A 13,398-nucleotide genomic window follows, 5' to 3' on the forward strand; every position below is an offset into this window, starting at 1 on the left:
CCAGGTTGTGGAATGAATACCTAAAATAAATACCAACAACAGAAATAATTGTACCACGTGTTGCAAAATACCATGCAATATCATGGAAAAAGCGTATCCTTACAATCGGAAGAGAGAAATTAATTTCTACCAAAAATCGTGTTCAATATAAATGGGAAGTAGAAAATACCAGCTAGGGGTTATGACAATCGGGCTTCTTGAGGTCATAAGGATGGCATTCGACCCTATGAAGCTATGAACATTGAGGTGGTAGGTACTGCAGAAGCAGCTTCTATGAGCAAGTCTCTTTGTTTCCAGAATGTCTCTTTCAATTATATTTTGCTGTAAGTGGTACTATTGGTGACTATAAACTTCTTAAAAAAAAGATACTTTTCCCAGGGTCACTTCAAATGTGTGGTTATTGGGATTGTCATTGTGACCTTTATTTGTTATTACCGTGCATGCTTTGATGAAATATACCTTGCAAGAATGTAGTAACGAGTAGCATGATTCTCTGCAGTCCCATATAATCTGACAAAGATAGTGTTGGAAACTGAATATAGACTGCTGATGATTCTTTTTTTTTTTTCTTAGATCTTGCAGAATTTGTTTTCCTAGGACTGTTTCTAAGTGAGATGTTTTTGAAGATGTATGGTCTGGGACCCAGAAACTATTTCCACTCATCCTTCAATTGTTTTGACTTTGGGGTAAGTCTGCTAACGCATGACTTCAGTTGTAAACCAATGATTTATACATTTGTTTTGCTATGAGTCTATATTGTATGTAGCATCTACATCATGACTGAAGTCTTAAACCTCTGAATTATCCCTTCTGTGCATCAGGCCATCATGACATGACTGGTTATAGTATTGTGTGTGACCTATTCAGACCTTTTTTTTGTCTTGGCACCACACATGGCATACCTGTATATGTGTTGCGTACTGATGCGAATCCACAAGCTGCTGCACCATCATAAGCTGTAGTAATAGAACACAAGTTCAGCACAATGATTGTGCAGAGGAATAGTGCATGTGCCACATTATCAGACTGCACTGATAGTAAAGCAAATGGCAGGTAAAAAAAGATATATAAAGCTTCACTTTCTGTTAGAAGATGCACTGTTTTCTAGATAAGTGCAGTTGATGTAATAATCCATATGCAATGGAAGATGAAAGCATGGGTTGTTGCTTAATGGCATTATTAATGTAGCATTCAATAGCCATGGATATCCTGCAGTCATTGGTACACCATATATTACATTTAACTATGCATTTCATGCCCTTTAATCTCATGCTGTCTTTGTTATACCATGTTGTTGTTGTTTACCTTTCGGCTTTTTCCCGGTAAGGGGTCGGCACAGCAGAACTCCGGTCAGCTAATGACTGGCAGTAGATTTTTTATAAAACACCGAGGTGCCAACTCGACGCCCAACCTTCAACGAAGGCACGCCCATTTATGAACGCATGTCTTTCGAATGCTACCCAACCGCGGGGAGGACATGCAGACTCCACGCAGAAGGCACTCCCAAGCCAAGCCGAGAATCGAACAGGAGAACCTCTTGCTGTGAGGTAACAATGCTACCACTGTACCACCGCAGCATACCATCATCAGTAATGCACCCTCTGTATAATCCCAGATTCATCATTTTCTTGCAAATAAATGGAATCTGTTAATCACTTGCTGTAGCAAACCATTTTCCCCTTACCCAATACTTGCATCACTTCCGCATGGACAGCAAACAGACCAGACCTTTGTACAAATGGCAAATGAAGACATCTCATTTCAATGCATTCCATGTGATTTCTTTAGCAACAAATACCATCTTTAGTATATCTAAAAGGAATGGTCTAGATTAGAATGTTAAGCATGATTTATATGCACAGACACGGCTTGATATTTTAGCCAGTGTTATGCATAAATGGCTATATTTTGGGTGTGGAAGATTTAATTGAATACTAGGCTAGTTGCCCTGAATGGCTATTTTAACCAAAGCCAACAACCTGAGATCAGAATCAAACCCTGTACCTTTTATCTATGAGACAAAGATCTTAACCATTATGCCAAACTTCCCCTGATTTATAAGAATAAAGTAGATAGCACATATTTATCTTACTTGAGACAATTAACAGTGTTGAGCTCAGACTACGTAGGAAGGGCAGTTTAGAAACAACTGAATAGCGAGCTTAAGGGGTGTATTAGCTGAAGATTTAGATTGGGTTAATTTGAGAAGAGAGAATACTAGTAGAGAATGTATGGAAGGCATCTACTTGCCAGACTGGAAGGCTATCTGTTAAAGTTAGATGTAGACAAAGCATTTGACATGGTGGACTGTTATAGATTGCAAATAAATGGTGTATTTAAAGTGAATACTGGCTATCTATAATAGCTCCAGACTTAAACTATTTATCAGGGGCAGGCTGGAGTATCGTATTAGCATAGAAAGTGTTATAAAGCAAAGATGGCATCCCTTTGTGGTGTAACTTAAATTTCAGGGAAACTATTCATAGGTAGATGGTGGGCAATCAGCATGCAGAATATTAGAAGTGCATCAAATAACCAGAGGGCAAAATCAAACCTTGTATCTGTGAGGTTTAAGACCTTAACCATTATGTTGGTCATTAGCCCCCTACCCCAAATGCTGAAGAAGGCTTTGACAAATGTTGTTTGGTTCAATCCTGGGCAGGTGTTTAGAATTCTGTATTTATACGCTGATGATAATGTTTTGTCTAATGGGGTTGTAGTATGAACCCCATCAATAGAGAAATTCTGTACAGAACGACAGAAGGCGGTGACCTAAATTTGGTGCAGCTGTGCTAGCACTTTATTTGCCTCTAAGACCTTTATCAGAGTCACCTTGCAGAGGCTGGCAGAGGTTCCCTGACATCTTGTTCTTTTCCATTCCTTCTAATTTCTTAGCTTTGTTGTTAGCTAACCAGTATTCCCCGTTCTCGTAGTACTTTTTCCTCTCTCACGTCTTCCTGCAGTCCTTATTTATTTTGATAAGCTCTTGGACCTCTGCCTTCTACCACCAACTTTCCTTATTCATCTTTTCACAGTTGTCTTGACCCAAAGATATGTTCTGTTATCTTCTCATGTTGTTCTGAGAAGATGAACTTCTCCTCTTCCTCCTGTTCCACCTATTTCTTCCTCCAATGTGCTAAAGCCGCAAGTATTTCCTTGCACTCTTGTGGTTTGCTCCAGCTAACTTACAAATTTTCAGCCTAGTTTATGTTGATCTTTGAAGTTTATATGACCAGATCTTTCAAAAGATCATAGTCACTAGTGGTTAATAATGGACCAATTGTTTCAGTGGGAATGCTGTTACAATATGCGATTCAGACCCACTGCCCTTTTCTTACTGAAAGAAGTTTACTCGAGTTCCATAATACCTACTCTGTTATTTTATGTGATTTTTTTTAACTTCCTGTTTGTCCTGCAAGGGACTTACCTGATTGCATAAATATTTACCTAGTCGGCACATTAATTATATCAGGGGCTATATCCAGGCATCCCCAGGGTAGGTGAGAGTCTTATGACCCACTTGTTCCTGCCTGATTAGTTTATTATGCCATTTATTCTCTGCTTTGGTGGCAGTTGGGTGGGATGGAGCAAGCCAGCTTACTTCTATGGGAAGTCTATCTATCCCCGGTGAAGCAACCCCTGCTTCCTTGCAATGTTTCATTGAGTACTGTTTCTATGATGTTGCATGCAGCTAGCATGCATCCGTTTGCTCTCTCAGCTTATGTGAATGCATGCAGGGACCACATCCTTACAGGCTCATGTTCCATAGCGTGTCACAGAACTGGGAAGCTGCAGCTACCTTCCTCCTGCCCCAGGAGAAGTGAGCTGACAGTCAGTTCCATTGCCCTTGCCAGCTCCTACAAGTGTCTGAGATACGAGTCAACTTTGGGTGACTTGCATCATAATTGGGGCTTTATCCTTCCAAGCCATGTAGCTAGCTTGTGACTGAGCCTCATTAGGATCCTTGTATTGGCCACCATAAAGTCATTTAATAGATAAAAGTTCAGGTCTCTCCTTCATTACTCCTGTTGCCCAACCACATGTGCCCAAGTAATCCTCGTAGCTGGTTTGTCTGTCCCAATATGTATTCAGATCACTGATTATGAAGATGAGTTCATTTTCCCCATTTTACTGTGGGGTCCTGCATCTGCTGGCTAAATGCTCTCTCTCCCTCACCAATAGGTTCATAGGTTGGTACTAGGCTATCGGCCCTAGGGCTTATACAAGCCTAGCCATAACAATTCACTGGCTATTTCTTCCCACACTATTTACTTCCCTGGACCCTATCTAGCAGGACGAATGACATGATCCCCGGGGTGAATTTCCTTTCTCCCATCCAATTATTAAGGTTCCTTTTGAAGAGGGCCAAAGAGGCGCTCTGCTTGACATGTATAGGCAGTCTATTCCAGAGTCTGGGGAGTATCTGGGTCAGGAACCTATCCCTCTAGAATGTTTTGTTTATTGTGATGACAAGGTTTAGATCCCTGTAGCATGTGGCTCTGAGGGATTGGGATTTCTTTAAGTCTAGCATGTCCAACAGCTCTGGGTTTAACATGGTCTTGTATGTTAAGCAGAGATCACCTTGGAGTAGACGATATGCGACAGAGTATAGCTGGAGTTTTTAAGGCGGTCAGCATAGGGCATCGGCTTTAGGCCAGTGATTCTTTTAGTGATGTATTTCTGCAGCCTTTCCAGTTGTTGCAGATGTCTTGAGAGGTACATACCAAATAGGGAATTGTATTCTATAATGGGTCTAATGAGGGATGAGTACAGTAGGACAATGACCTCCTTTTTTCTGGATGAAAAGCCCTTAGTGATGAAGTGTGCCACATAGAAGGATTTCCTGACTGTTGTGGTGATGTGGTTATTGAAGGTGAGACCACTGTCCACCTATGTTACTAAGTCTCTTATCACACTTTCGGTGTTTTAGTGTACTGCCACCTATGTGGTAATTCACGGGTACATGTTTTTTCCCAAAGGGGATAACTATACATTTCTTGTCATTGAGCTTGAGTCCATGGCTCTGGCACCAAGTATCTGTTTCTGTAAGGCCCTTTTGTAGAGTATCCGCATCATTTGGGGATTCAATAATGGCTCCCAGTTTGCAGTCATCTGCGAACTTTGTTAGCCAGAGTCCCTTAGTGTTGGCCTGTACGTCAGAGTACTACATGCTCTAGGGACCTAAACCTTGTCACTACAATAAACAGGACATGCTGGAGGGATAGATTCCTGTCCCAGAGACTTCCTATACTCTGGAAAAAGCTACCCATCTATGTCAAGCAAAGTTCTTCATTTGCACTCTTCAAGAAAAATCTTGATGAGTGGATGTGAAATAGGAAATACACCCCGGGGATCACTTCTCTGTCTCTGCTGGACAGTGGCACAGGAGAATAACTTTCTTGGGTGGTGTAAGCTATGGAACCTTGCTGGCTAGGCTTACGTAGGCCCTTGGGCCGATAGCCTTGTACCTACCTATGAACCTAAGAGAGGTCCCAGGACTGAACCTTGAGGTATTCCACTTGTCTGGAGCTGGATTTGGAGTCAGCTACTTTTACAGTGTGGGTTCTGTCAGTAAGCTAGTTGGCAATCCATAGCGTGATGTAGGGAGTAATGCCCAGCTTAGTAAGTTTATCTATGATTCCAGAGTGGGGGATGGTGTGAAAGGCTTTGGCAATGTCCAGATAGGCTGTGTGGACTGCCTTACCCTTGTCCACGGCTCTGGAGACTGATTCAAAGAAGTCAATCAAGTTCAGGAGACAAGATCCGGCCCTTCATGAACCCAAACTGGGTGAGGTCCAGTGTTTTAAGTTTGCCAATGTCTTTGTTTATAAGTTCCATGATAATACGTTCCATGGCTTTGCAGATCAGGCTCGTCCGACTGATGGGGTGGTAGTTCCCGTTATCCAAGGTGGATATCCCCCCTTGTGGAGTGGGATAACTGTAGCTGTGCGCTACTCAGTGGGCATGAAGCCTGAGGTGAGGGGATGATTAAACATGACACTTGGGTGAGGTGACAGTTCATTTTGTAGTTCATGTATTACACAGCCCGAGATGTCATCTGGTCCCATGGTTGCTGTATTCTTAGTTTTGGAGAGTGCATTCTTTACCTGTGTGGCTATTACCAGAATTTGGCAGTCTTCCGGTATTGAGATGGGCCATTTAGGGGTGAGAGGGGGATGAAGTTGGCGCTCAGTCAATCTTCCAGGATATTGGCAATATCCTTGGGATCAGTATATTTAATGCCATTCTGTTGTATCTCAGAGCAGATCTGAGCATTGCCATTTAGATTCTTGACATAGTTATAGAATGCCTTGCGGTTGTCTTTGGAATCTTTGGCAATTTTATTTTCATAGCTATGCAACAATGCAGCCTGCTGCAGAACATAGGCTGAAATAATAAAGAATGCTCCATCTTTACATTTCAGTCTGATTGGCATGAGTCTGTTATTGATTCTGAAGATGACCTTCACTGTGTTCCAAAAACTCTGCACTATGCTTCTGACAGCATTTCTAACCTATTATTTCCCTATGTAGTGGTCTGCACATCCCAAGTCAAAATACTTTCCTGCACTGTCCTTCTATTTCATTGTCTGGCTGCACAGAATGTCCACTCTCCTCTTTGTATGATGTCATGCACTTCCAAGCCGTACCCCATTAGTGAAGCTATATTCATTATAACAATCTTTAACCATTTTGGCAGGTTTGTTTCTTTTGATTTCTTGCTTCTACTCATCAAAGCTATTCCAGGTACCCTAATTTGATCACATGGACACTGGCTGGTCAGTAGCTTAAAGCCTACTAACACTGTTAATATGCGTCTCTGGAATAGATCAGAGAGGCTGGGTCATCAATCCTCCAAGCATTAGCCTGTGCTCTCCTGGTTTGAACCCAGCCCTTCGGGCTGAACTTGGCAAGTTGCTTACAATGCATCCAAAAATGAGTGGAGTCATGTGCAGTGACACAGATTCTAGGTGGTATCAATCTGAGGAAGAATCATAGGAATGTACGACAGAAATGGTCATCTTGGGCTTGATATATGCAAGTTCATTTTTTCAGCCATTCAGTCTCCATATTTTGAAACTTACTGTAGTGGGTCTTGACATTTCAAATGGTTAGCAGTCTAGTCACTTTGCAGTTTAAAATTTCAGTCTAAGATGTGGGCTCATGACAACTTAAAAGGGCATGGGTATTTGCCATTGTTAGGAGGGCTGAGAATCCAGCCTACTCTAATCTATTCCAGAGATGCATATCTCTCAGTGCTACCCAGGAGGCCTAGCTGTAATAAGAAGACTGATGAATCCTGTGCACTGTTGGCCTCATACAGGATAATGTGTATGAATGCAAGGTCTGTCTGCAATAAGATAGTTATCACATGGCATGTTACTTATCTTGAATTCATTACAGAATCCTCATCCAAAAATAATTTGGACTCATTTGGTGGAAGTAATTCCTTCAGTTGTGTTAACCATTCAGAACCATAGCCAGAATAAGGTAATTGGGGTGGTAGGTATTTGTGTTGCATCTGTTTGAGGTGGTATAGGGTATTAACATACAGACTCATATGGATACATCAGTAACAGGAATAAACCTCAGTTTTTTCCTCATTTAGCAAGCACCCAGAAGCATATACATTTTCCTCCATGACTTCACTAGTTTCCCTGTCATTTCACTGCTACTATCTAAATGGGGTAACTTTGGGTGATGACATCATTTTTGCTGATGATGCATTGATGGATCAAACTAAAACAATCCTCTTGATTATGAATGGAGTTGCATTTGCTCAGGTAATTACCACTACGATTTACTGTAAAGAGCACTAACTGGACCTAATATTCCAGCTACTAGTGATCATCACTTACAGGTGGGGACAGATTCTTCGTTAGACCACTATTTGATTCATTTCAATTTGAAACTTTTGTTGCTAAGTTAGTATTCCATAAAAATAGCACAATATAGGAATTTATATGCACGCACACATATGTATGTTACAAGCAGTTATGTAATTCAATAAATGTAATTTAAATATTTGACGAGCAGCATCTGAAACTGTGTGAAAATTATGTTGGCCTGCAATAAGGCCATCAAAGCTGTGCAGGTTCACTGTGCTCAAAATCAGGACAAGGATGTTTGAGCTCTGGTATGATTATGATCGCCGCACCCTTAGAAGAAATGGATGGAGGCTATAATGACATTGTAGATGATGTCATCATGTTGAAATTGAACTTGAAGAAACTGTACTGTGTATCCAGCTGAACCTCACTCACAAAAAACAATACCGTTTTCTAAGGAGATAATTACCTAAGTCAGGATAGTCAGAATAAAACCAACCATCAACCCTATTGTACATGGTGGACGTGTTGTGCAGTCCTAACTGTCTTGCCAAATAACAGAATTTTTTTGGCTCTGAGTGTGAGACTGCTACCTGCTACTCATTTTATTTTATTTGCAGATGAGTTTCACCACTTTGGGTATCAAACTATTTAGTGAGTACTTGCTGCGAGGTGGAATGAATGATTAGTAGTATAAATTTCAATATAATGCTTATTCTGTGGTTGTGAGCTTCATTTTGGGTTTGTAGCCTAAAAAATGATCAAAAGCTGCTGGACAAACCAGACTTTGTCTCATCTGGATATCACTGACCCAGTTATTTTTCACACTACTGGGGCCTCTACAAGAACTAAAAACACCCATTGACGCTAAAGTAAGGTTTAGTTACTCTGTCACTAATAATATATCTATGCATCCTCTCAGACATTTTAATCTTAGCACTATCTTTCCATTTATAGATAAATGTATTCAGAAGGTCACTGGCATTCAGCTTAAATCTTTAAGAACTCATGACAACCTGGATCAAATGAAGTCCAGACATTATAGCCGACTTAACAATTCACTCCTGTTTAAGGTCAGTCAAGACTATCATAGTGGCTTTAAGGTTTTTCATTATTCCAAGCCAAGGGTTTGGTTGTACTTTCCAGTCACTATCTTTGTGGATTCTACAGTTTGTTTATTTGCCCTTGGTTTCCCATGGTATTCTGATTTCATTTCAAAAGCAAAATGACTGAATGCTCAAAATTGTCCGTATATATTGTATTTACTCATACTTTTGTGGATAAAATTGTCCCTGAAAGTGACCCAGCAAAGACTTCTCCACTCACCAGGTTAAAAGATAAAACACTTCAGTTACAAAAAATCTCAAGTTTGTTGACCCATCAGTGTTATTCAGTTTCACACCTTCTTGATGGCTTGGTTATATAGAGTCTTGATGGAGCTCCCCCATTCTCACTTAGGTCTTTTTTTTCCAGTTCTTATCTGATTTGGCTCTTGTCTCGTAAGACTCGTGCTTGAGGGCTTTTTCTGAAATAAATATTTCTTCTAGTATTGTCGGGTTTCAGTGGGGTGTTTTTTGAGCCATATGTTCTTTATGCTACATATAGGTCATCTTGGAAAGGTTTTTTAAAGGAGAAGGGTAAAGCATTTTTCTTTGCGGATGATGTACAATGTCCTCTCCTTCCCTGTTGGTATGATGGTTAAGGTCTTTGCCTTCCATGAACAAGTTAAAAGGTTTGACCCTAACCTCTGACCAATTGCCGATTTGGAGTTTGCATGCTCTCCCTGCATCTCTGTGGGGTTCATCCCACCTTCCAAAAACATGCCAAGTGTTTCCACCTCACTCGCCCAATAATGGAGTTGTGGGCAGCAACACAGAATGTAGATGGTGCCTATAAGGGGACGAGTTGTATATATACCAACTGCTTTGGGCATTAACTGTGGTGCACAGTGTCTTTCAGGTAGAAGAACTTGGATCATAGACTGTGTGCCATGTCAGGGTTAGCCACTCAGTGGTGTAAATATTGGCTCTAGATGAGTTGGTCTTACAATGTCCTCTCATTTCTTCTGGAAAAATGACAAATGTGACTCAGCTGAAGACTGACTAGATGCCATCTTAACAAGGATGAGGAGCAGGCAGATACTTGAGACTTAATCTGTTCAGTGTCTAGCCATTGGCCATACATAAGATACCATGGGCTTACTATCTTAAATGTATGTCTACACAGTGATTTTCTGTGGTGGAAGTAGCCCGGACTTTGTCAGTAGCTGTACAATCTTATTATCTTTAAAAAATCTGTTGACACTTCCTCTCTAGACTTCATTTCAGCTGTGCTTAACTGTTCTTGTTTCCTACTGAAAATCATTACCAATATAAATTGTGAAACTTGCCTGCTGACTCTATTAATGAGGTTCATGTTTTGGATTCTCACATCTAGATTTCTGGTGTCCTTTATCTGGGATTTCCTGGTTTATACCCTGAATGTTTTCAGGTAGTGTTGATTTCTGTGGCCAGATTAAGTATTCATCATTATGGTCTCATCACATTTGTGCTTTAAATGGCTACCTATTGCATTGAAGGCAACATGCAGTATGTTGATATCAACATACTTAGCCCTTAGTTGAACAGATCTCACACCCCTTAGCTAGTTACCAATTCTGATATCCAGCCAAACCTCTTTGCTTGGCTATTAAGGGCTCCTACTCATTCCCAGGATGTGGCATCAGACTTCTGGATGCCTATCAGCTGTGAAATTAAGAACTTTGTCATCTTCAGAAATGTCTCAGTGTTCTCCTTTAACGGGGTACCAAATTTGTGTTTTTTAATAATGACTTTATGTACTTATTGTTAAGAGAGGTCTGGATGAAGAGATCCATCTTTGTCAAACCATAGGACTAAAAGTGCATGCTTTCTGTCAACTCAGCATTTAACATTTTCCCAGACATTAGCCCCACCCTTTTACCCATATTGCTCTGACAGGAAACTTCCTTGCCATACGTAGTATTCTGCTCAGTTTCAATGCTTGCAAAGAAGCAATTTCACTCAAGGTATGGCATGGTCTGAAATATCACTTGTGATACAACAGACCATGTCTGCCATGAGGTGGAGGGAAGGAAACTGAGTATGTTGACAAGGATGGACGACTCACCCTGCTCATTCAGATTTATAATTGTGTCGAGTAAATATCTTTTATATCTGTTATGAATATGTCTATGCTTATTACCAAAAAAAAATACTGAGCCCTAAACTTTCTGAGTGTTGTCTTTCTGGAAAAATACCTCTCATCCTGGATGCAAAGGAATACCTGGACCTAGAGATCACTTTCAACTTGTAGAACATTGTGAGAGTATTAAGTGAAGCCTGCAAAGCAAATGCACAAATGCCATCTATGGATGCATTTATGAAAAAAGCCATAGGGGTATCTTCCTTCTAGCTGAGTGAGTTGTTGGGATGGCAGTATTTTATTGTAATTTTTTAACAGAACTTTACACATTTAATTAGCCACTGAGACAAAGTAACTTTTGTGACTCTGGAATCATTTTTTGTTAGGAAACTGAGGCATAGCATTAAAACATTTCCTGAATGATTTGTTTTTTTCTTTTTTTTTGGTCCACATAAAAATCTGAGCTGTGTGTGGCCATTCATGTAGAGTATAGAAAATCACCTTTGTTTAATTAGTTAAGTAACAAACAAGGTATTCATTAATTAAAGCATACTCTACTGGTTACCTAGACATAAAAGGATAAGATAGCAATGGCACATTATCTTTCTGGAAGTCCCATGTAATAAGAAATGCTTCTAGCATAACAGCCTTTCCAACACAGACACTTCAAATCAGCTGTAACTGTTGGCTCAAAACGAAGAAGGGTGAATTAGTCTAAAATGAAATACAATATGTGTCATCACAGTGACCTGGTTCAAGGCCAAAGAATGCCCTCCATCAGTGAAGGACTTCAATCCTACCATAAATTCATGCCCACTGCATTGGATGAAGGTACCGAAGGTGGCTGTGTATCCATTTCTTAAAAAATATATGTAATTTCCAGACTTTTCAGGCAACATAATGACTTGGAATTTCTCTGCATCCAACTTACTATTAACAAAGCCCCTTTCCATATCCTGGTGACTATAGGATCCACTCTGTCTCCCTTAGTGCATACCTCCTGTCTAATCAGTATGAAAACCAAGACATTAACCCAAACACCATTCTCTTAGGAGACTTTAATTAACCTCTATTAACTGGCAGACTTCTATATCCTCAAACGTATATGCCTAGAAATTTCTGGACTTCATCAATACAAACTCTCTGGACCAATTAATCTGCACCCCAACCAGGAGTGATAAAATTTTAGAATTTGTCCTTACCAGTATGAGGCACCTTTGCTCATAATCAATTGTAGCTGCCTTTCTGATAAAAGTGGACCACAAGTCAGTCACATTCACCTGTAAGACTGAACATCTGCCAATAACTCAGTATTCAGAGATTTTGTCAAGGCTAGAATACTAAAATAAAGCGATGACCTGGCTAAAATAGCCCCTTCCATCTTGACACTGCTTATGTATATTCCTTTACAGGCAATTTCTGTGCACATGTAAATAGGTAGCTGCATAGATGCGTCTGTCCCCCTCGGAAGTAAATACATCTCTCAAATTTAAAAATAAACTGGTGGAACCTTAAAATATAAACAGGTTCTATAAATCAACAGTAAACTGTCCTTTGATCACCATGTATTCACTAATTCACTATTATAAGGAAGTCCTTTTTAATCACACAGCTTATATCTAAAGGTATGGTGTCCTGCTCCCGGGATGTAATCATTCCACTGTACTCTGCTCCCATCAGGCTGAACATTGAATATAATGCCCCATTCAGTGTGTCTGTACAAAGTCTTGTCCCGTCTGGAAAGAATACAATGTTTCCATGCTAAAAAAAATCCAAGTCCTAATTCACAAAAGCTATGCAAACTGTCCAAAGCCTTGTCCCTCTGTTTGGTATCGGAGTCTCGCTACAAAGCGGCCACCTCTGCCTTGAGTATAGAGCCACAACAGACCCTACCCTGTCAGACCTATTACACATTCGCAAGTCCATTGGTGGAGTGAGCACTTGTTCAAGGGATCTCATTCCCTCTTGCAACATAAATAGAACATGTTGCAGGGATAGGTATGTATTATGGAGAATGCTTCTATGAAACCATCTTACACTCCACATAAAGCAAAAAAAAGTACTTCTCTTACAGTATTCAAATGTAATTTGGACAGATGGATGGGAAGCTGATAATTCACATCTGATTTAGCACTCATAATGTCCTTCCATATCACTGTTGCAGTATTCTTAACTGAAGAGATCTCCTGCCAAGGATAACCCAATATACCAAAGCTTTTAGATGTTATAGGCACTGTACATCATATGTATGCTCCCTGTGTAGGGCATAAAGGTGATGTAAAGATGCAAATACTCAGAATGTCTTTGCCGCCAGTCCAAACACCATTATCAGAAGTCAGTCTGAACACCTGTCTGCTGTGATGGTTATCAGTTTGTCTTAACATAAGTACCCCTTCTGGGTTTCTTCT

The 13,398-nt window shown here is 40.3% G+C and overlaps 1 protein-coding gene across 1 annotated transcript in view; it reads left to right on the forward strand.

Moving 5' to 3' along the window:
* CACNA1B (calcium voltage-gated channel subunit alpha1 B) overlaps nt 1–13,398 on the forward strand; it is a 3,578,581-nt gene that overhangs the window by 2,121,700 nt on the left and 1,443,483 nt on the right. Inside the window, exon 13 of the mRNA XM_044058770.1 lies at nt 574–686. Coding sequence (XP_043914705.1) covers nt 574–686 — 113 coding nt within the window. The remainder of the gene's footprint in view (nt 1–573; nt 687–13,398) is intronic.

Source organism: Protopterus annectens, chromosome 16.part0 (assembly GCF_019279795.1).
Source record: "Protopterus annectens isolate FY-2018-M chromosome 16.part0, PAN1.0, whole genome shotgun sequence".
NCBI classification, from domain to species: domain Eukaryota; kingdom Metazoa; phylum Chordata; order Ceratodontiformes; family Protopteridae; genus Protopterus; species Protopterus annectens.